General features: G+C 42.2%; 2 protein-coding genes across 6 annotated transcripts in view; both read left to right on the forward strand.

Moving 5' to 3' along the window:
- The window catches only part of llgl2 (LLGL scribble cell polarity complex component 2), a 34,714-nt gene extending 27,623 nt beyond the window's left edge, over positions 1-7,091 (forward strand). For 2 of the 5 annotated variants that reach the window (XM_051416763.1, XM_051416767.1), the window contains 11 exons: positions 381-528; positions 660-807; positions 886-1,002; positions 1,107-1,273; positions 2,287-2,551; positions 3,493-3,634; positions 3,719-3,747; positions 3,987-4,034; positions 4,337-4,379; positions 5,114-5,175; positions 5,294-7,091. In XM_051416763.1, coding sequence (XP_051272723.1) covers positions 381-528; positions 660-807; positions 886-1,002; positions 1,107-1,273; positions 2,287-2,551; positions 3,493-3,634; positions 3,719-3,747; positions 3,987-4,034; positions 4,337-4,379; positions 5,114-5,153 — 1,147 coding nt within the window. In that variant the 3' untranslated portion in view covers positions 5,154-5,175; positions 5,294-7,091. The remainder of the gene's footprint in view (positions 1-380; positions 529-659; positions 808-885; positions 1,003-1,106; positions 1,274-2,286; positions 2,552-3,492; positions 3,635-3,718; positions 3,748-3,986; positions 4,035-4,336; positions 4,380-5,113; positions 5,176-5,293) is intronic. The other 3 variants (XM_051416764.1, XM_051416765.1, XM_051416766.1) reach the window with 3 other exon arrangements.
- A 2,108-nt stretch (positions 7,092-9,199) lies between these two features.
- The window catches only part of myo15b (myosin XVB), a 50,595-nt gene continuing 40,127 nt past the window's right edge, over positions 9,200-19,667 (forward strand). Inside the window, exons 1-13 of the mRNA XM_051416720.1 lie at positions 9,200-9,265; positions 9,889-12,443; positions 12,612-12,788; positions 13,985-14,049; positions 14,142-14,205; positions 16,146-16,255; positions 16,388-16,462; positions 17,149-17,242; positions 17,385-17,488; positions 17,625-17,688; positions 18,999-19,112; positions 19,229-19,390; positions 19,528-19,641. Of these exons, the coding sequence (XP_051272680.1) occupies positions 9,918-12,443; positions 12,612-12,788; positions 13,985-14,049; positions 14,142-14,205; positions 16,146-16,255; positions 16,388-16,462; positions 17,149-17,242; positions 17,385-17,488; positions 17,625-17,688; positions 18,999-19,112; positions 19,229-19,390; positions 19,528-19,641 (3,669 nt within the window). The 5' untranslated portion in view covers positions 9,200-9,265; positions 9,889-9,917. The remainder of the gene's footprint in view (positions 9,266-9,888; positions 12,444-12,611; positions 12,789-13,984; positions 14,050-14,141; positions 14,206-16,145; positions 16,256-16,387; positions 16,463-17,148; positions 17,243-17,384; positions 17,489-17,624; positions 17,689-18,998; positions 19,113-19,228; positions 19,391-19,527; positions 19,642-19,667) is intronic.

Here is a 19,667-nt window from a genome sequence, read left to right on the forward strand (position 1 = left end):
TTTCTGCTATTTTTAGTCCTCTATGACAGTAAACTGAATATCTTGGGGTTGTGGACAAAACAAGACATTTGAGGACGTCACTTTGGGAAACGCTGTTCAACATTATTGACCATTTTATGTACCAAACAACTAATAGATTGATTGAGTAAATGATCCACAAATGAACTGATAATTGTTAGTTGCAGGTATATAGGTATACCTATATAGGATATAATTACTCTGACGAAGGTTTAAACTTGGGCCGCCCTTTAAAGTGATACTGCTGGTATTATTTGGAACATTTACAGGAATTTAAGGTTATTTAGTACATCAACAGTGCCAGTGTTTGTGCACGAGTGCATTTATTACTCTGTGCTAACTCTGTATTTTCCCAATTGTAGGTGCACCCTAAACCCCAGTGACCAGCTTGCCATGGAGGGTCCTCTGTCCAGGGTGAAGAGCATAAAGAAATCCCTCCGACAATCCTTCAGGAGAATCAGACGCAGCAGAGTCTCGCTAAGGAAACATCACGTCAACAACGCTGCTAAGGTAGACCTGCAACTCTCTGCTCTTCTGCTCACTGGGTTTCAGTAGAAGCAGGATTGAGTGAACCACTGGCACCAGGGAGAACCCCCAGATTCCTGCTATCGTCTTCACCTTTTCCCTCTATCTTTGTGCAGCTCCAGGAGGCGAACGCTCGTCTGGAGGCCGAACTGGCCGAGATGGAGCTGGCTCCGGTCCAGAGGAAGATTGAGGCTCGCTCCTCAGATGACTCTTTTACCGGTCTTGTACGGACACTGTACTTCGCCGACAGCTTCCTCTCAGACAGTGAGTTACACCGTCAAACACTAAATACAGCCCGTAACAAACTATACCTCAGGTTTTTCACGCATCTCATTTTCTCAGGTTCACACAACACACCCTCCCTATGGGCAGGGACCAACGGCGGCTGTGTTTTTGCATACATGCTCCGCCTTCCTCCCGTAGAGCACAGAGCAGATGAACCAATCACTGCACAGCCGGGTGAGAAACAGTTTTTTAGTGTTCTTGGTAGACTCTTTTATTTCATCTGTTCTTTTTTTTTGTAACGTTCTCCCTTTTCCTCTTTTTGTTTTTTCCCCCCCCAGCTAAGGAGATCCAGCTGATGCACCGAGCTCCCGTTGTCGGTATAGTGGTGCTGGACGGTCACGGGGCTCCCTCTCCCGAGCCCTTGGAGGTGGCCCACGACCTGGCTCGCTCACCTGACATGCAGGGCTCACACCACCTCCTGGTCATATCAGAGGAACAGTTTAAGGTCAGAATCACACACACGCACACACACACGCGCGCGCACACACACACCTTAGCGCACACACACACACACCTTAGCACACACATTGATCAGCTTAAAAGATCATTACTCAGCTGAATCCTCAGCACATGTGGTTGTAGAGTGATGTCTCTTTTCCATCACATTTTCATTGGTCACACTGGTGTGCCTGAAATTGAGCAGATCTGAGAAGAAAGCGGTCCATGACAAGTGCGTGGTCAGCAGACCGCAGCGTTTCAGCGCCAGGCACTGGCAAACCGAACAGTGTTTTCCCCCTGTAAATGAATCTGTGTGAATACTGTTCACAGTATCTCAGGGCAAGCTAGTCAGGATAGCCGGTTATCTTAACACTTAACAAGGCTAATTTCTGAAACAAGTCAAAAAGAATGTTTTTAGTTAGGAAATGAACACAATAAGCATAAATCTGGGATGTTCACATCACTGTGAATCAATTGCCTTCACAAAGTGTTTGTATTGTAATACCTCTTCTGAACGTCTTGCCCCAGATAAATACCCCCATATTATTGTTTTAAACGCTCAACTGAAACGAGTAAACTCTGAAACTAAACTGAATTGGAAAAAAGCAAACACATTTATTACTACAAAATACACAATAAACAAACCCATAATTTCAAAATAAAAGTCTCTGATCAAAAACATCTCAATGTGAGGAACTCAGAAATGATAATAGAATTCAACCGTGCTTACAGTATCACCAAATAGAGGCTACATTTCACTCAATTTATGTCTTAAATCATCCTTATGAAAAAGAACGGATTAAATGTAAAGTGAGAAATGACAAATGTGTATGAGAACCGGGTGAGAATGACAAAGGGACAGAGACATGACTAGTTGTAATGATGATGGAATTGAGATATTATTTAAGACTATAGAGATCCTGATAGTTTGAAACCTTTAGTTAGAGAGCAAGACATTTTTCTAAATGAACTAAAACGGTATTAGATAGTGCTGAGCTGACCATGTCGGGGCCTGTACAGGTTTTCACGCTGCCGAAGGTGAGCGCCAAGATGAAGTTGAAGCTGACGGCCACGGACGGCTCCAGAGTACGGAGGGTCGGTGTGGCCTGGTTTGGCAGCAGCCGGTCGGAGGACTACGGCGAGAGCGGCCTGGTGGTTCTGACCAATCAGGGCGACCTCCACGTGGTGTCGCTGCCCACAGTCAAGATGCAGGTTCAATACCCCTGCATCCGCCGAGAGGACGTCAGCGGCATCGCTTCCTGCGTCTTCACCAAGCACGGCCAGGGTATGGACATGCCTAAACACACATTTATATTTTATATTTGTGAGGACGCTCTGATAACAGTGCAACTACAGGCCTTACACCAGCTGTTACTCTACTGTAAACCCTAAAATCCTGAGGTCTGTTAGGAATCTTTCACCAACAGTGTTGTTGCAGCAGCCCCTGTGACACACAAATGTGTTCCTCTGTTATCTGGACAGACACAGACGGTCACTATGATATTATTCTGATACTATATAGAAAAAGCAAAATAAACTCATGTATGTTACAATGTAAGTTAAATCAGCTGAGTTTAAAGCTGCAGTAGGTAACTTTTATAAAAAAAACTATTTCCATCCTATTTGCTGAAAAAAATTAGACAGATAATCTGTGAAAATAATCAGTGCTTGTCAAGTTCTGTGTGTTTTGTGATTGACCACAGCACTGCCCAAACTTGAAAAACTGCTTGATCTCTGATGGACGCAAAGGACAACTCAAATCTGTTCACTTTTTGGTTTTTTATTTTCTTGAAGATGGTTTGATAAATTGGGATGGAGCAGAATAGGTTGATAACCTTTAAGATACAAACAAAATACATTAATTAGTTACAAATAAATCGCAGTGCTCCTAATGGCATTTAAAAAATCCACCAGGCCTGAATGAAAAAAGGCCAATCGGAGCCAAGAAAGATGGAAAGACCCTTTGGGTTGGAAGCTTGAAGACAGTTGATTGGGTCTCATTCCCAGGTCATTATATATAGACCTTGGGAATGAGACCCAACTTTCTTTCTCCCTTTCTTTTCTTTTCTATCTTTGTTCACTCTCAACCATTGCGGCTCTCTGCCTGTTGAGACACAGCTTTGAGCAGGTAGCCCTGTTGGAATGGAGAAGCAAATCCCTGCCATGCTGGCCTGGTGAGCCACATGTGTACAGAAAACCAACTTTTGTCCTGTTGTCTCCCTTCAGGCTTCTACCTAATCTCTCCATCCGAGTTTGAACGCTTCTCTCTGTCCACCCGCCACGTGGTGGAGCCTCGTTGTCTGGTCGAGGTTCCCCTCCATTCAGGCTTGTCCAACCAACACAGGCCAAAACACGACGGAGCTCATAGGTAACCACACTCCCACTTCCTATTTTTTACTTTGGCAATATCATAATTTCTTTCTGTACTCATTAGTCTTCTCTGTCCCTCTAGAAACGCCCGACAAGACAGTGAGGATGCAGGTAAACGTCTCAGGGAGCTCTAAATCCAAAAAACAGCATCATACTTAAACATGCATGTGCCATTGGCTGAGAGAACACTACACGTCCAGATGTAGTGTTTGTAGTAGTTTGACATTGTTAAACTCTGTGCTTGTGCTGTCTGTTTTTATACACACACACACACACACACACACACACACACACTTTGTTTGTGGCTGAACGTACTGACTTGTCCTCCGCCTGCTGCCTGTGTGTTCCAGAAAGTGCAGCTAGACGTGTTATGGAGCATGCTTTGCTGAATGACGAGAGTGAGTACTGGAGAGAGAGAGAGCGTATTCAAACTGTAAAGCAGAAAATTCATGTTATTGTATCTGAACCCTTAAAGTGTTGCTTGAGCTGTAATAGCCCCATGTGCTGCCTCTCCTTACTGGTATGTCAGCTTTCTGCTCCCATTGTCATCAGACACACCTCAATCAGCAGGTTGTTGTACCAAACATCATCCCAAAGCATGGTTTCAGTCCCTGCAGGCTGTATCCTAATGTGACTGCTACAGGTCTCATATAAACATATGGACACTGTTTAGTTACAATCGTGTTCTGTTTTCTTGCAGAAGTTCTTCAGGAGATCCAGAAGTCGCTAGAAGGAGACCAGACGTAAGTAGCAGCCCCTGATGAGTCAATCTGAGAGCTGTTCTTTTCTAAAAGCATTCTTATCAGTATACTGGGAGTGAAATGAGCAAATGTAAGGGAAGTATTTCATGATGACGTAAATCCAGTCCTCACCAGCTCCCCGGAAAGTACAGGGGGAAATATTTGTATGTAACATTTAGGAGGCTCTATTGTCAGAATGGAATATAATGTTCATAGGTTTGTTTTCATTAGTGTGAATATACCTGAATATAAGACTAGTTGTGTTTTTGTTATGTTAGAATGAGACTTTATCTACAGACTGCTTCCATGGAGCCCCCATGTTGAACCACCATGTTTCTACAGTAACCCACAACACGTGTTTTGTGTGGATTGCAGCCACCATACTTTCTCTTACACCCTTGGAAGGCGAGCGGTATTTAATAGGATGCAGTCTGCCACTTCACCGCTACATCTACTAAATCCTACACGCTGGTCCTTTCAGCATTTATTTTTCTTGAAAAACTTTGGCTGACACAAGGCATCCATGTTTGTCTGCTTTATTAGGCCCTTTTTAAGGCCATGTCGGATATATTCCCAGGTGTAATTAGGGCTTTGATTTTGATGTGAACATGGCATTAAGTTCACAAAAATGTTTTATTTCATTTCTACTCTAATCTAAAGGCAACCATGAAAAGTGTCCAGTCGCCTTAAAGCTTTGACTAGTCATGTTAATGGGAACTATTGTCTTTTTGCCACAGGTCATTCCTGGAGAATAATGTGAAGAGTGCTGTAGCTTGAGAGATATCTCTGGACAGTTGAGGTTAGACTAAGGACACATTTTTACCTTTGGTACTAAAAACTGCTTTTGTCATTGCTGTGTAGTCAACGTAGTGTCAGACTCTGTTTGTTAATGGTGTCTTTCTGTTGTCTGTCCTCAGAGTGAACTGACACGTGGATGTCTATGAAGCGTACTGCAGTCCCGTAGCAGCACTCGCCTCCTGCTCGGCTGACAACAACCACTACTGACCCCTGACCCCTCGCCTCAGTGACTGACCTCCCCGCTCTCAGTTCACAACGGCCCCCTAATAGAGAGACACTAAAGGGCTCTTGGCAGTAGTGCTTTCTGAGCACCACCGGGCTGTTTGAAGGCTCACTAAACGGTGCAGACAGAGGGTGAAGGAAGACACACCACCTGTGCCTAAAGACCACACGCTGTACACAGATCATCAGGGCATGGTCACAACCATTAACCCAAAGTTACATGAAGCACATTCCTGACATGTGACCAATGCCATAATTCATTACACCAAGATCAACGCCAGCATCTCAAAATCTGCCATAGATACCACTCGTTGAGGCTGTTTAACTTCAACCACGCCCACTTCATCCTGGCAGCCTTTATCACCACCAGCCTTTTCACGTGGATTCTGCCAGTGGAAACGGTTCGTCCAATCAACACTGCTGTGCAATCTCACCGGCCTTCATCTCCCTGCATGGGACACACAGCTGCAAGGATTTTTTTTGGGGGGGGGGTGATTTGAATAATGTTGATGAAAATATTTTGTAGCCTAAATTTTATGTCATTTGTGCCAGATTTTTAAAATCGTTTTAAATTTTTATTTAAAGAAACCTCAGACTTTACTGCGGAAGCCCATTTCTGCCAAGATTAAAAAAAAATGATGAAAAGTTAGGAATGATAAAAAAAACTTCATGCTAAGTCAAAATTATGTGATACTAAATCAAAACTATATTATAATATATTAAGATAAAATTGCGATTTTGGTGGGGTTTTTAGTTTATTTAGAAATATGTTGGGTTTTTTTTTTGACCCAACTCAAAATTATGAGATGGTATTAAATAACTACATTTGGACTTTCTCATAATTTTGACTTTTACTTGTTTCATTTTTATTTTTATTTTTAAAATAAGTCTTTTGTTTTTTTTGTTTTTACAAATTTCAAATCAGAATTTTTAGTTAATCACATAATTTTGACTTTTGACCTTGAAAAGTTACTATTTATAATCTTACCTTGCTAAGTCAAAACTGACTAAGCATGAATATTTTTATTTGTCATTCCTTAAATTTGTTTGTTTTTCATTTTTTGCATAAATGAGCTCCCATACTATTCATACTATCAAGGGAAAATATTGTCAGTGATGCTCTAGAATAGAGGAAAAAAAAGTTGTTTTATGTATGTTAAACCACACTGACTTTTTTTTTTTTATGTTTCAGTCCACATTTACTAAATTAGTAATAGCATTACAATCTGTATACTGCTAACACCCTGTGCCCTGTCCCTCCCGTCCACTCTGTAACTTTGTAAACGGCCATAGGTACTTCTCCACTACTCCGGAGCTCGCGATGCTGTACTTTTTTTGGGGGGAACAGCTTTCTATGGGGTTTGGTTTTTAATTGTTATGTAAACCATTTTTTATGCCAGCAATGAATAATGTAATTTAGGAATGTAATTGTAAGCTATTGTAGTGAAATGTTTTTAATATATACAGTATGTATGTGACTCAGTCTGTACCTGTGGGCCTGTTGTAACGGGGTTGGCTGCTATTTAGATCGTACAAGGAAATATTTTGGTACTGTGTCTCAGAATGCTGGGTATTTTAGTGTCAGCCTAGAATATATTTTTGTAGTGAACTGATTAAGAACCCTAATTTTTTTTTTTTTTGATTTGTAACTTCACACTACAATTGTAATTATTATTACATGTTTTTTCCCAAGAATGAATGTGTCTGTTTTTATTTTCTCAGACGCCTCACATTTTCCACATCATTCCACGTCATACTGCAAAAAAATCCTGCACAGTGAATGAATGTTGTTTCAGAGTCTCTGTATGCTCCACTGAAACTTAAAAAAAGCCATAACATTTAGACTCCCAACCCATCATTTTGGCCTGTCTGATTATATTCCAAAGCTCGGTGCTCTTTTTCAATTTCTGGTTTCTGTGAAAAGCCCAGCTATAATCTTGGTCTTTGTGAGCCGCAGAGGCTGGGCCATCTCTGGTGAAGTGGATAAAAGAGGGATCAGTTGTCATACATGCACAGCCAAGAGTTTTGATCATCCATTATAGAATGAGGCGCTTTGTCTGCTAATTGCCTCGAGCCACGGTGGCTTCGCTGCAACCTGAGCTCTCTAAGGACCTGGCTGAGGTCAGACCAGCTAACAACAGTAGCTCTGTTAGAGGATGACCCTGCAAGACGAGTCATTGTCATGTGCAACCTGAAGACGTTAAATGAGCGAGAAAATGGTGCCTGGATACCTTTTTTGTATTAAGCTTAACCTGTTGTTATGGAGTTGCCTTCCCCATTACAAATTCAGGTCATAGCTCAGAGAAAATTTCTTCATATACACTAATTTAGAAATCACCAACTCCATCTTTATCTGATCCCTGAATGTGAGACAATTTCACTGAAGAAATGTTCTATTCCCATTGCCAACCCATGATCTTTTTTATTTTACTTCATCTGACAAGATCTAATGTGTACTCACTTTTATTGTTTAAACCCTGTTCATTTCTGTTGGAAAAGAATATAGTTTTGGATTACTGTACTTTGCTGACCAGGGTCAAGGGATGGTAAAATCTGTTATTTTGCATTTGCTTTCAATCAACAACTATTTTAAAAACACAAGAAAATTCAATTAAATTAAATTATTTGTATAGAAGATACAAAGAAAATTTTATTGAATTACATTTTATTTGTATAGAAGATACAAAGAAAATTTAATTGAATTGAATGGCGCCGATTCATAACAGAAGTTATCTCAGGACACTTTTTAAATAGAGCGGGTCTAGACTGAACTCATAACATTATTTGCAGAGACCCAACAGTACCACCATGAGCAAGCACTTGACAACACTGGTGGTAGAGAGAGAAGGATAGATGGAGACAAAGTTGCACATCAACAACAATAGCAACAACTATACTATTTGAAGTGATAATGACGATGATCAAAGTAAAGTGAAAGTCAGCACTTAGACCTCCGTAGTCATTTCTTAAATGTTATTTCCTGGAGCAGCAGTGTTAGGAGGGTTACTTTAAAAATGTACAATGAAATTATCTGTTAAAAAATGTAGTCACTAATACAAGTACAATATTAAAGTAATTAACTTGATTACTTTCCTCAACACCAAATATGCAAATAGAAAGACAACTGAACATGTAACCTTTGAATAGAAAATAAAAATGGAAAGATTTTTATGTGTCCTCTGCTCTGTATTTTTAAAGAAAAACATTTTAAAATTGTAATCCTGCTAAATGATCAAAATTTTTACTAAACGTAACTGTCATCTGAGCACAAGGCCAATACAAGAAGAAACGTGTCACTGTCTAAATACTTATGGCCTGCATTGAGATATTGATTATTTAGAAATGAGTCCAGTCCAGCATTCCAGCAGGCACTGACGGAATCCCTTTCCCAGAGGAAAAAAAACAGGTAATGAACCCCTTTTCTCTCTTCTCTCTGCCTCTCCCTCTCTCCTCCATCAGCACCTTTTGTTGATCACTCCAAGCAGCACCTCTCACCTTTCCTCCCAAGCATTCACCAGCTGGCCATATGAACGGCAGCAGAGCTGTATGACCTGCCAGGCAGGGCTGTATTATTCAGAAGGCACTTTTTGTTTGTGTGCGCGTGCGTCGGCCCTCGCCAGCTCACCTTTGTCAACGGGGGCATTGTGTGTATGCATAAACCGCACACAGACTTTTGTTAGGTGTGTATTGCACTGGTGGCAGTGTGCCTTGCTGTATAATGTTAGTGGGTGGGATATTAGTGTGTAACTTCCCTTCACTTATCCTCTTGAGCATGGGTGCACGTTTGTATCAGTGACACCAGCTCTTGAGGACAAGTCGGAGCACTTTGCAGCCCCCCAGCCATGCCTGGGTTTCACCTGAGAAGCCTGGTAAGCTATATTACACTGAAAGAGCTCTCACTGCTCTACCCCCAGGGTGTACAGGCTATACAACTACATTTAGGTGGATCTAAAGATAGCCTTTCACTGCAGTTTAGATTCATCCTGCAGATAATAGCTGTTGTTTTGTTACAGAAGGAAAATGAGAGTCATTTTCATCCACTACGGGAAAGATTATAGCCACTTTGCATGAATTTGTTGTGATTTTCCATGTTTCACTATATCAGTTTTACTGTTGAGTTTGTCTTGATGGAGATGCATTGCAGCCTTCCAACTTAGCAATGACTGTTAGATAAAGAATCAGGTCAGTTGTGGATAAACTAGGTTTGACCTGGGTGTCTTTAGCCTCAGAACAAGGATCAAGGACTTAAAGTGTGAAACCTGGTATAAATGCTGATGGATGGAGCCAAGGACCTGGTTTCACATAGTTTGACAGATGCGTTTCTCAACTTACAGACCGGAATTGTTCATTTTAGTGAGTGGCTAACTTAAGTGTGACATTGATAGATTAAAAATGTCTCATGTTTGACTAGTAAAACCTGCACGTCTTTCAATTTTCCAGGTCAATATGACAAAATAAATAAATACATCTATAAAGTTTTGTTATACTCTAGGTAATTTCAACTCTGAAGAATTCATAGCAATGTCACCGGTCAAGTCCCAAGGTAGAACAAATGCAACGAAGCAGAGGGCAGCAAAAAAAGGAAAGCAACAAAAAGATATGAGACAGAATGGTTCCAAAGCATCCCAGCCTCCCTCTAAAGAGTCTAATGGAAAACGAAAAGGTAAAGGGAATTTACCAACTCTGGAGGATGGAAAGACAGATGTAGTGAAGAGTAATAGAAGGAATAAAGCAGATCAAAGTAAAAATAGAGGTACAGAACAAAAGGGACCACAGAAACAAGCGGGGAGCACATTAGGAAATGGGACAACTGCAAATAGTAGCTCACAATCTCAATATGGGAAAGATGGTAAGATTACAGGGGGCATAAACAAGACCACCAAACTCAAACCTTCACCAAAAGCACCCCCAACCACGCAAGGGAAGATCAAAAACAAGCTCCCCACCAAGCCTGAAAATGAGAGAAATGACACTGTGACAGAGAGTGAGGAGGAGGAATCAGAGAACAACGCAGGAAGTTCAGTGCAGGTGACGGAAGAGGAAACCAGTAGCGATGAGAAGGAGGTGGAGCAGGACATTAAAGAAGAGCCAGCTGAGACGCAGGGGAGTGAGGAGAGCAGTGAGGAGGAGGCTGAGGCATACGATACCCAAAGAGATACAGAACACACAGCAAACGAGGAATCAGACAAAGAGCTTTCAGACAAAGCCAAATCCAGGAGTGACTCTGTGGTCAAATCAGTCGCATCCAGTGAGGAAGAAGAAGAAAACCAGAAGGAAGTTGATGTATCCGATGCAGTCATCAGTGATGAGAGTGAAGACAAGGACATAACCCAGGAGGACACGTCTGAAAAGCCAACTGCTGATAAAGCCTGCAGACAACGCAGACAGACGCCACGTCTCTCGAAACCTGCGCAAGAGTCGAAATACAAGATGTTTAAGAAAACAAAGGCAGATAAGCAGGCGGAGAAGGCTGAGAAACAGAGGGCCAAAGCGGAGAAGCAAAGGTTAGAAAGGGAAGCCAAACAAAAAGCCAAGGAAGACAAAAAGAACAAAAAGAAGCCACAAAAAGAAGACAAACCTAGTTCTGCAACATATGAGATTCAACCACCAAAAGGTCTTTCCCTCAACAAGGCTGACATAGCAAAAGGTAAGACCAAATTAGCAGACAAAACAAAAAATATTAATGAGAAGGATGCTCCTGTAGAAGTTGATTCAGCTGAGGAGGGGGAGGAGGAGGAGGAGGAGGAAGAAGAGGGGGAGGGGGAGGCTGAACCAACACTGACCAAAGCCATCAAAGGCCAAAACAGAATTATGCTTCTCAAAGCCAAAGGTAAAGACCTCAAAGCCATTCTGGAGCCTGAGGAGCAGCAGGACCCAGGAAACATCATCAAAGGGCAGCCACAGAGGTTGCTCTTGGGGAAGGTCAAAATGACATCTCTCAGACACAAAGCAAACAAGATGTTAGCACAACCCAACGGGGAAACATCAGAGGGTGAGGCCCTTGACGGGGGGTCCAGCAAACCCAAAGAATGTTTGATAGCACGTAGAAAAAGTATGACCACTCTTCGCCGAGTGTCTGGTTGGATTCAGAAGAAAATGCCAGGGGGATTAAACTTGAGAAAGAAGCTTTCTGCTTGGACTAAAGCCATCGGGGTTTCCCACTGGCTCTCCCTTCGGGCGATAAAGCAGAGACAAGGACAAAAAAAAACCAAGGGCAATATCCTCAAACACAGGATGGCCATGAGAGTTGCCAGTAAAACTAACCTGGCCAGTAAGAAAAGTAGGAGCTCCACTGAGGATAAAATGGCTAAAGACAAAGCCTGCCTACAGGAAAAGGCAGGGGATGGAAGGGAAGAAGTGTCCCCAGCTGGGGAGAAAGAGGTAGAGGCCAAATACGCTGTGGTACTTCCCAGGATGAACAAACTTGGCAAGGCAAAGACAATTGAGGTGCCCCAGGCAGCTCCTGGACCTTCTACTTCATCAAGTACAACAATAGGAGAACCCACTGCATCAGAGCCCAAACCTCCAAAACCAGGGGCCAGGCTCGTGCTCCCTGTCAAACCAGATCTCAGCCTCCTGAAGTCTATCAAAAAGCCTTTGCTAGGAAGGTTAACATCAGGTGGAGATGTGGCAGAGAGGAGCCCTGGGTCCAGTGGTACACCAGAAGCATCATCCAACACTGAGGATGGAAACAGGAGAGCTGCCCTAGACAATCAAGTTGGAGTCAGTGTGGTACATGCTGCAAGAGGAAAACTGGACCCCTCCCAGATCAAACTGGCAAAGATGTCCTTGCAAGGAGGAACGATAAGTGGTAGACCAAGTCGGGCTAAGGAACCAGACCCAGAGAGAGAGGCAGGGATACCCAGGTCCACCACTCAGCCCTTTCCAAATGGGGAGGCAAGTACAGTGACGTCAGGTGTCCGGTCCCTGTATGAAGAAGAGGCAGACAGTGAAGTGGCCCAGCTGATGGGTGAGGGGGGTATATATACTAATGCCCAACCACAGATGCACTGGGCTGGGAACCCACGGATGAGTGGAGACCCTCAGGTATGTGCTACATTTTTGGTGGTAGACACAAAATTATGAGTATAAAACAGCATTCTGTCAGTCTTAGTGAGAATAAATAGTCTCTCTGTTCTTTCTGTGAGTGCCTAAATGTTGTTGAATCAGTGTGATGATTATTAAGGTCAATCATCTTTGCTGTGTGGGGTTCAGGACTGGCTGCGTGCTGAGAACCTGTTGCCCCACCAGACGGTGGAGAAGCTAACCAAGTGGACAGTCTATGATGATGGGGGCCAGGCCAGAACTGTTCCTGCCCACAATGGCAGAGGGCCCTGGGAATCAGAGGACCCTACCCAGGAGATGCTAGAGAGTCGACTAGTCAGCACACAGGTGGATACTGCATTATTTTCTTTTATCTTTGCTCTCCTTTCAATTAGTTGAGTCTTTGGACCATGAAAGCAAATTTCTTGGGACTCTCATTTTTGCCTGAGTGTGGTACTAGGGAAAAGGGTTCAAAATTAAAAGGTATTGTCACACCCATTTTGGCAAGTAGATGAATTTGAGTCGATTAGTAATTTTCTGCCAGCATTCCTCTATCCCCTTTTTTTAAGCAACAGTATTGCTTTTTGCTATTATTTTTTTATATTTTTCATAGCTCTCCATTATAAAAACCTGTCTGTCTTGAGTGAAGTAGGTGGCACCCGATTGATAAAGTTTGTGTGGAATAACACTCAAATGAAGCGCCACTATCCCCCTTTTATGGGAACATGCACAGCCTCATGAAGAAAACTTTGGTTAACAAAGAAAGTTGATAACCACCATCATCATACCCATTATCTCTGATTGTGGTTTTAGGTTTTATTGAGCCAGCCAGTAATGACTGACAGCACTTCCAGCTACCACTGTATGTACCTGGAACTTGTGTTTAGTGTCAGCTCCTGAGAAGTGCCCAGATATAGTTCCAGGAACTCCAAAGCATTTTCTATGTTGCTACAACTGGTGTGGCTCAGTATTTGCCATTTTAGTAATTTGTCACTCTACTGTGTCAAGTAGCATTTTCCTTTAGACCATATTAATCCCAGAGAGACAAACATTACCTTAAATTTAGATAAATTAAGTCTGATGGCTGAAGTCTGGAGTGTCAGCGTATCAGTTCTACTTCATCACTTAAAGCCGGTGTGCACACCAGACAATAGGACATAAAGGACTTGCTGCTGGTTTATTTATTTCCCGATCCAGATACAATAGGGCATACAACACACCGCAGCACACTGCTATGAGATTGCAGTATATCAGCTAACACACTGCTCCACTGCTGCAAGTGGATTGGGTACCTGCTATGGAATGGTCATGAGTGGAGTGGAGCATTAGCAGTGGGGGAGTGCAGAAACAAGGGGCTCCTGCAAAGGCTCATTGACTTTTAGAAAAAACTAATTTAATTCAATGTCAGCCAGACTCAAGGATGGCTGTGGAGAGAAGGTAGGGGCAAATTAATCTGAAGTTCATGGTCCTGACTAGAGGGATGCTTCAATTTTGACCCGTGTCCTCATATGCTGATGCTCCGCTCATGTCTCTGCCTTTCACAGGTGGTGATGCCTGGCAGCAAAAGAGCTGTAGAGGTTGATGAGGTGGAGGATCTGTCCCAGCTGGAGTGAGCTCACACACACACACGCACGCACGCACACAGTACCACACAGTACAGTATAAATATGCTTTTTCAACCTTTTTGTCTTATGTTCTTAGAGAGGTGTGCGAGAGCTCTGTGCTTCTGAATCTGAAGAAGAGATTCCACCGTGACTGTATTTATGTAAGTTTCATTACTGACATCATACTATCTGAAGCATTTATAGCAGGTAAAATGTTTGGTGAAATGTTTGGGTGAAATAATTCCATGTTGCAACTGTATTTTTATGTAAATAGAGGCCAAGTGAGCATTTTTCAGACATAAAGACGTCACCAGACAATACCTGACTGCATCAGATGGTTTGTCAACTGAGAAATCGCTATTGGAAACTCTTTGGAAATGAGGAGGCACTTTCAAAAAATACTTCGCAGGTGATTGGATGAACAATCTGTTAAAATATTATAGCTGCAGTAGGAAACTTTCGCTATATCCTGACAGTAGTTCTGTCAGAAAATCTGTGAAAAAATCAGGTTCCTCTTGTTCTATTGCATTTACGTGAATCCACCAGGACAAAAACAACTAGTCAGAGCCGAGAAAGGTGTAAAGACGCTTTGAATTGGGGGCTTGAAGATAGCTGATTGTTGAGTCTCATTTCCAGAGTACCAAAGCATCTGTATTTGACACCCTGGGAATGAGACTTAAAAATCAACTATCTTTCTCTGATCTGATTGGTTGTTTTTGTTCATGCCCGGTGGATTCCTGCAAATACCATTAGGAGCACTAGGAGGATCCAGAGGAACCTGATTGTTTCACAGATTATCTGTCTCATGTTCTACTGTCAGGATATAGTGAAAGATTGAACAAATATTTATAAAAATTACCTGCTGCTCTAAAGTAACCAATTAGATCAATGAACCATATAACATAGTCAAACTATGTTATATGCTATATACGCTATATATATATATATATATAACAAAGCCAGTTGGAGAGACGAGTGAAAACACATTTTCCATGGAGAAATTCCTTCAGTTCTGTTCTTTGCTCTTCTATTGATGAAATACTCTCCAGCTCTGATACAATTGATGGTAGCAGCATCTACGCTAGCCTCTTCAGCAGCCACCACTGTTGTTTAGTGAACAGTGTCTTCTCGCTGCATCACACCTGGCGCCTGTAGCTGCCAGTACTTCCTCAAAGGACTGACTGGGCCGGTACCACTGTAGGTCGGCCACAAACGTAGGGACTGAAGCGTCCAGCTGCCTCGCAAGGTTAAAAACCTTGATTGAAAACTGAAAGTTTTGTTCACCGACTATTTGAAGAGATTGAATGTTCACTTTTAGGCCATCAACACCGGGATCTGCAATAGTGACATTTTTCATCCTTTACAATGTGTAAATAATAGCCTATCATCATATTTTATATTAAACATAAAATGTGTTGAAATCACGTCTATGTGTAAACCACATTTCACCTACAAGTGTAATATGACAGAAATACCTGCACTCTAATCATTATCTTCACTCAACCTACAACTCAACACATTATCAAAATTATTAAACACATTAGTGTTTTGTGACACTGTAACTGCATTCTAACTTGTTGAAAAGAGACATTTAGTCCAAATATCACCAAGTTTTCAATGAGAAATCAAGGAGTCAAGGAAATATATTCATCATTGTAAAACACAAGGTTGAATAAGGAAATGAAAGTTTGTAGTTCCTTATGCCACACACATAGAAAAGGGTAATCAAATTCAGAAAGTAACACTGAATAATTTAAATCAATATATACAGTTATTTATATAAATATACACCCAGGAAATAATTCTGCATTGAACCTACATTGAAATCTTGGTTGGTGCTCACTGGGAAGGCAGAATAAAGTAATCTTACATGAATTTGTAAGAAGATAGTAAAATAATGTATATTTGTTTTTGAAAATCAGATGGTAGACCAACCCCTTGAGAGTGACTTGGCACTGGGCTGAAAACGAGTGATTCACAGTTCAATGTGTGTTTGGGTGTGGTCAGATGTGTGCTCTGTTGCACCTGCAACCACACCCAATAGTGACAGATCACAGTGTATTGCAAATACTCTGAATGCCTGTCATTTTCTTTCCCCCAGACTTACATTGGAAACATGCTGCTGTCTATTAACCCCTTCAAGCCCCTTAACATCTTCACAGAGGAGCTGAGACAGAAATACCAGGGCAAAGAGCAGCAGAGAAACTCACCGTAAGCAGGACATTATTCTGCTTTCTGCTTAGTGTTTATAACAACTGGCAGCAGGTTTTGTGTGCCTTCAGAACACCTGCCCCCCTTATGGTTTTCATCCCTAGTTATTGTTTCTGTTGTTCTCTGCCTCAGCCATGTGTATGCCATAGCCGACACTGCTTTCAGTCAGTCTCAAGCCTTCACACAGGAGCAGTGCATCATTATAAGGTACTAACAAGAATATTCAATTCATCAATTTTACAGTCTGTTTCTATGTAGTTTTCCTTTACTGCCTCAGGTATAAACACTGCTGTTTCTCATTATCTACAGTCTATACAGATTGATTAAAATGAGAGGCCTGCTTATGTTCAATGTTGTCTTATGGCCAACAAATGAAAATACCCAAACCAACAATGAATTGATCCTAACAATTATTGTGTGTGCACCAAAGCCTCATATATCTTCTTCCTCTGTGTTGTAGAGCTCCATGAGCCCCACTGTTGCACTGGGTGACATCTTCCTTATTACCATGAACACTCACCGTAGTTTGTTCAATCCCTCATAAATTGTCCTGTTGCACCAAATGTAGATTAATTCGGCACTGAAAATAGTAGATAAAGTTAACAGAGACACAACGATTCTTATTTTCTTAAGTGTGACAATTCCCCACACCATGTGACCTTATGTCTTTGCCTCGCAGGCAAAAGGTCACTTAGCTATATTTGCGCATGTGTGGCCGTGCAGTTACATGGTATAAATCTAATAAAAAGCTGGGTCATTGGATGCCCTGGTGGCCTTATCTCAATGTCATTGGTTGACAATGAGACAAGGACCTTTGTTGCATGTCATCTCTCTCTCCCTCATTTTCCTGTCCTCTTCAGTAACAGCTATCTAATACTTTATTTTTTGTATAGTGGTCAGAGTGGTTCAGGGAAGACTGAAGCTACCAAGCTGATTGTCCACTACCTCAGCTCCATGTATCAGGGCAGAAATGACAACCTGCGCCAGGTAATTTGCTGTGGAAAGCACAAAGGAATACCTTCAATAATGTACAGTTTTATCAGTTAGCATCACTGAAAAGTGCTGACAGGTGTACCTTGCAGTCCTCCCTCCATGTTTATCTTTGATTCACTGCTTCCTCTTTGACCAGCCCATGGAGGTCTTTCCCATCCTGGAGAGTTTCGGGAATGCCAAGACCATCCTCAACAACAACTCCAGCCGCTTTGGCAAGTACCTCCACATCCACATTCTCCAGTGAGTCCACCTAATGTCATCTTCTGTAGAAATATCTGTTGATTTTGCACTACACAGTATGTTCCTTTACTGCTGCCCCTGACAAGATTGGTTTCAGCTGTTTTATTTGTCGACTGTCTCTTCTCTTGGTTGACAGTGGGGTTGTTGTAGGGACCTCATTGTCCAAATATCTCCTTGAGAAGTCCAGAGTTGTCTTTCAGGTGAGAACATTGAGTGGAGTGTGCTGTGTGCTCAAAACAGACATCATGAGGAGGCCATGATGTTACATTTGCCAGAGAAGCAAATGTCATCACGTTCAAACTGTTTACAAGATACACTCACATTGGCTTTGGCGTCTACAGCATGAATATATTGCATGGCTGCTGGTGTTGTCCTGTAGGAAAATGTCTCAAGTTCCTTTTGTTGTTGAGTGCTTTTGCTTCTTAGAAAATGAACAATTTGGAGGCTCAGCTTTCCTAGCTTGATACAAGACACCTCCAGCTATAAAACTGATCAAATAGGTTTTTAATTCTTTAGCTAGCAATATGGCTCTATGGATGGCAATGTTGGTTGGTTGGTCGGTACAACAGTTGCTCCAGACTTGACAAATGTTCAATGAACATTTTTAGCTTTTTTCCATCCATCCACCAAACGTCCTTTCGCTCCTTTCCCCATCACATGACAGCCCCATCTATCCACACACCTGTTCCTACTTCCCCCATCTGCTCTGCAGTTACCTGCACTTCCCTGTCCACCTCCTCACCTGCATCTCATTTCTTCATCAGGCCTGCAAATATCTAATGAGCCCTTTTCCACTCACTCACTCCCAGATTTTTAAATATCTCATGCCTTTGCTTTCAAGTCAGAACCCAGTCCTAACCTCATACCTGAACCTGTTTTTGTCTGCCTGACCTGCCAGTTTGACCTAGAGGGTCTAGCTGCAGTATTGCAGAATACACAACACACCCACTTTACTATATGACACAACACCTGAGATAAACATACTAACTTTTAACAGTTTTTTTTCTAAACCCATCCAAACTGTGACTATTTCAAAGGCGTGTCACATAGTAGAAGTATCCTGTAGTGCTGTGTACATGCAGATATAATAGACTGACTAGGTTTGGTCTTCTGTCTGATTATTTGGAGTTTGGATTCCTTTCTTCTCCTAGATTAATCTGTTTGCCTATTTTGGACTGCTTCTCTGGTTTTGACCTTTGCCAGCCTCATAATCCTGTAAGCCTTTGCTCCTTATTTTTTTAGTAAGTCACTGATCAGCACCAGCTATACCTCTATTGTCTGCATTTGGGTCCTATTCCCGTTGCCCCACTCGCACCAGTCATGACACACAGTGCTGCTGGCATAGCATGTCTATAGCCTTTGACTTGAGTTTTAGTCCTAAGAACTAAGAATGTATGTTTGACGTTCTTTCTGGTAAGGTGGTTTATGCTGTAAGTAGATCACAAAAATCATCAAAAGTCATGAACTCAGTTGATGTCACTCTCTAAGGTTTGTCTCATTTCACTCGTAGGCCAATGAGGAGAGGAACTACCATGTGTTCTATGAGCTGCTGGCAGGTATGAACGACTGGGACAAACAGGAGCTCTACCTGCAGGGAGCCGAGACCTATTACTACCTAAACCAAGTACATCAGACATCAATTCTCCAGAATAATTCTCCATCTCTGTTTTTTGTAACGTTTTCTCTTCGTCTTTGCTCACATACATGTTACACATTTATTTGTTCTCTGTCTTCCTCTAGGGTGGTTTCTGTGAATTGAAGGGGAAGCAGGACAAGCAGGACTTCCAGCTTTTGGTTCAGTGTTTTGAGACCATCGGTTTGCATGCTGACCAGATCTCAACCATCTGGGCCATTCTCTCCTCTATCCTGCAGCTCGGCAACATGTGCTTCAGCTCATATGAGGTGTGTGTGTGTGTGTGTGTGTGTGTGTGTGTGTGTGTGTGTGTGTGTGTGTGTGTGTGTGTGTGTGTATAGAAGACAGGGTCAGAATTAACATATCAGACACTGATATCATAATTCACTTGGGTTTTTTTCTTAAGAGCGAGTCGTTTGAGGTGGCTCGTATCTTCAGCGAGGCTGAGGCCAGGAGGGTTGGCTGCCTCTTGCAAATTTCCTCCGAGGCCCTGCAGACTGTCATCACTCACAGAGTCACAGTCAGTAGCCTCACATGCAGCAGTTA

The sequence above is a fragment of the Dicentrarchus labrax genome, unplaced genomic scaffold (assembly GCF_905237075.1).
Source record: "Dicentrarchus labrax unplaced genomic scaffold, dlabrax2021, whole genome shotgun sequence".
In the NCBI taxonomy this organism is placed as follows: Eukaryota; Metazoa; Chordata; class Actinopteri; family Moronidae; genus Dicentrarchus; species Dicentrarchus labrax.